The 2,538-nt window shown below is 31.8% G+C and overlaps 1 protein-coding gene across 1 annotated transcript in view; it reads left to right on the top strand.

Moving 5' to 3' along the window:
* STXBP4 (syntaxin binding protein 4) overlaps positions 1 to 2,538 on the top strand; it is a 164,155-nt gene that overhangs the window by 49,104 nt on the left and 112,513 nt on the right. Inside the window, exon 9 of the mRNA XM_012665676.1 lies at positions 1,828 to 1,917. Within this exon, the coding sequence (XP_012521130.1) occupies positions 1,828 to 1,917 (90 nt within the window). The remainder of the gene's footprint in view (positions 1 to 1,827; positions 1,918 to 2,538) is intronic.

The raw sequence follows: 2,538 nt of genomic DNA, 5'->3' as shown, positions 1-2,538 counted from the left end.
TTACAGGAGTGAGCTACCACACCCGGCCTGTTATCTAAAATTTTATTTAAACTTTTGAATCCTGTTTATTACACTTCTTAGGAAAAGAAAATAGAATAGGTTTATATGAATGTTGAGTAGCAGTGTTTCCCAAATTGTGCTTTGCAAACTTTAGTTCCATGAGCTAGTACCAAAATAATAAAGGCAGCAGGGTAAGTGTGTCAGGGGTGTGGTATGGTCAAATTACTTGGGGAAGTGTGACAAGTTATTAAATTATACTTGCTTTTTGAAAATTCAAATCTTCATTAGCATATTAAGACTGTTGGAAGCCGTGTAGGAAAGAAGGTTAATTTTTCTAAATCCTATACCATTACCATAATCACTACCACCCAATTTTGCTTTCATACAAAACCAATTAGTATCCTTTGAAACACACTTTGGGAAATAATGTTATGTTTGAAAATGTGTTCAAAACTAAAACAATATAGAATGAATTCTTGCTAGTGTTTGTGATGAATACTTCTGAGAGAGTAACAGAGACACATAAAGAATATGAGATCATATAAATTACAGACAATAGCCATAAATACCCAAAAGCTAATGTGGCAGGGAAAAGAGAACCAATAATGTTTAGGGAAAAAAATTTCTTCCCAAACTTCAAGAATAACTCCTACATCTGTTATTCTAGGGTTTGGAAAGCAAATTTGAGTATCATCCATTCCACCACAATTTGTGTTGAATAGTTAATAAAAATCACAAACTATGATGTCAGACCTCTGTGGGAATCTTGGAATGGCCATTAATTAGCTGTGAAACCTTAAGCAAGTTATTAATGCTAACCTTTCAGAGGTCGTTTCCTCATCTATAAAATGGAGACAGGGTTTTTAAAAGGCTGTAATATTGAATGTATACAGTCCTTAGCAATGCATCTGCACATAGTAAGTTTCCAATAAATGATTGATATTATTAATTATTTCTATTATCTTTTCCTACTCTGTATTCACCTCTCCTATCTAAAGGGCTCTGTTTTAAGCCCACGCTTATATAACAGTTGCTTTCTCCACTTAACCCTTTAAATTATATTTCTATACTATTTTTTTTTAGCTTTTTTATAGCTTCCACACAGAAGATGGCTATAATTAGACTTGGATTTTTATCTCTGATTAGATTGTCATTGTTTTTTTTATCTTGCAATTGACTGTCAAAGAGATCATGGTAAACATAAAAGAAATTGCCATCTCTGATATTTTTTGTTGTTGTTATTCATTTTTGTATGAATTATTAATGTTATTTTCAATCCGCAGCTTCTGAGCAGGGACATTTTTAAGCCATTTGGCTGTTGTTGCATTACTTTTCATTTAGTTAAAACCAGATACATAATTGATAAATATACTTTACTGGGCTCATGTAAACCATCTTGATTGATAATATACAGCATTTTGTTAGCCTTAGATGCCATGCTCTTGAAATGAATGTCTTTAGGAAATAGTTTAGGTTGACAACTTCTAAAGTCTTTCTGACATTATAAACTCAATGTGGGAATTTGGACTTTTAAGGAAAATTATATTGTTAAAATAAAAATCTTGAAGGTGAGAACAGAGTCAGTATACTTTCTAATCATCTAGATTCTGTAATAAGTAACAGCAATGTAAGGTTAAGCTTAAATGAATGAAATTGCCCCAGATTACTTTAATATTCTCTTTTATCTAATCAAATGACTCTGAAGTAAGAAACTGAATTTTGTTATCAGAATGCAAGAGCCTACGATTAGTCAAAAAGAATGTTTATGTTAGTTCTCATAATTAGCATCTCATGCATAACTTTTCTCTTATATTTTAATATTGACAGCTTCTGCCCTGTGATTCTTTAGAAGCAGATGAAATAGAAAGGCTTAAGCGTGAAAGAAATGATGCCTTGAAAGAAGTGAATATACTTAAGGTAACCTCCAATTTAGCATTCTTATATTTTCTTTAGAATAAAGGAAATAATCCTATGTTGAATTCTGAAGTGTTGCGGCTCAGTTTTGTTTTCAGTGAAAGAGTGTGAATATCAAATAGTTAGAATTAGATTCTTTCTTCAGTTGGCCTTTAGAGAATTAATTTTTAGTTCACATACTTACTGATTATTTCACAATATCCATATAAGACTTAATGTAAACCACCGTTTTGCTCATGCCTTCTGATCCAGGCTACTTCTTACCCCTATTTTTCTCTCACGTGGGCAACCAGGGAAGAATTAGGTGAGGAGGCAACAAGCAAACTGTGACAGTTATGGATCTTCTGATCCATTTTTTTCCATGTGCAGGGCCACGCTTAAGGGACATAATGTTTTGCTAATGTAATTTGGAATTAAGGCAATATGATTTAAGGGAGGAAAAAACACATATTCTAAATATACTGTAACATTTTGATTGTCTTTATATAGTTTCATTCTGTTTTTAATAGAATATTAAATTTAAATTACTTCCTAATTTTTGCAGAAAGCTCTTATATTTTCCAAATCTTCACAAAAAACAGCATAACTACTTGATTTACCATTAACTCACCATAGGGATATATA

This window comes from Propithecus coquereli, unplaced genomic scaffold, assembly GCF_000956105.1.
Source record: "Propithecus coquereli isolate 6110/MARCELLA unplaced genomic scaffold, Pcoq_1.0 Scaffold121, whole genome shotgun sequence".
NCBI lineage: Eukaryota > Metazoa > Chordata > Mammalia > Primates > Indriidae > Propithecus > Propithecus coquereli.
Note: the sequence above shows the minus strand (reverse complement) of the source record. Positions and strands in the feature narration are given on the sequence as shown.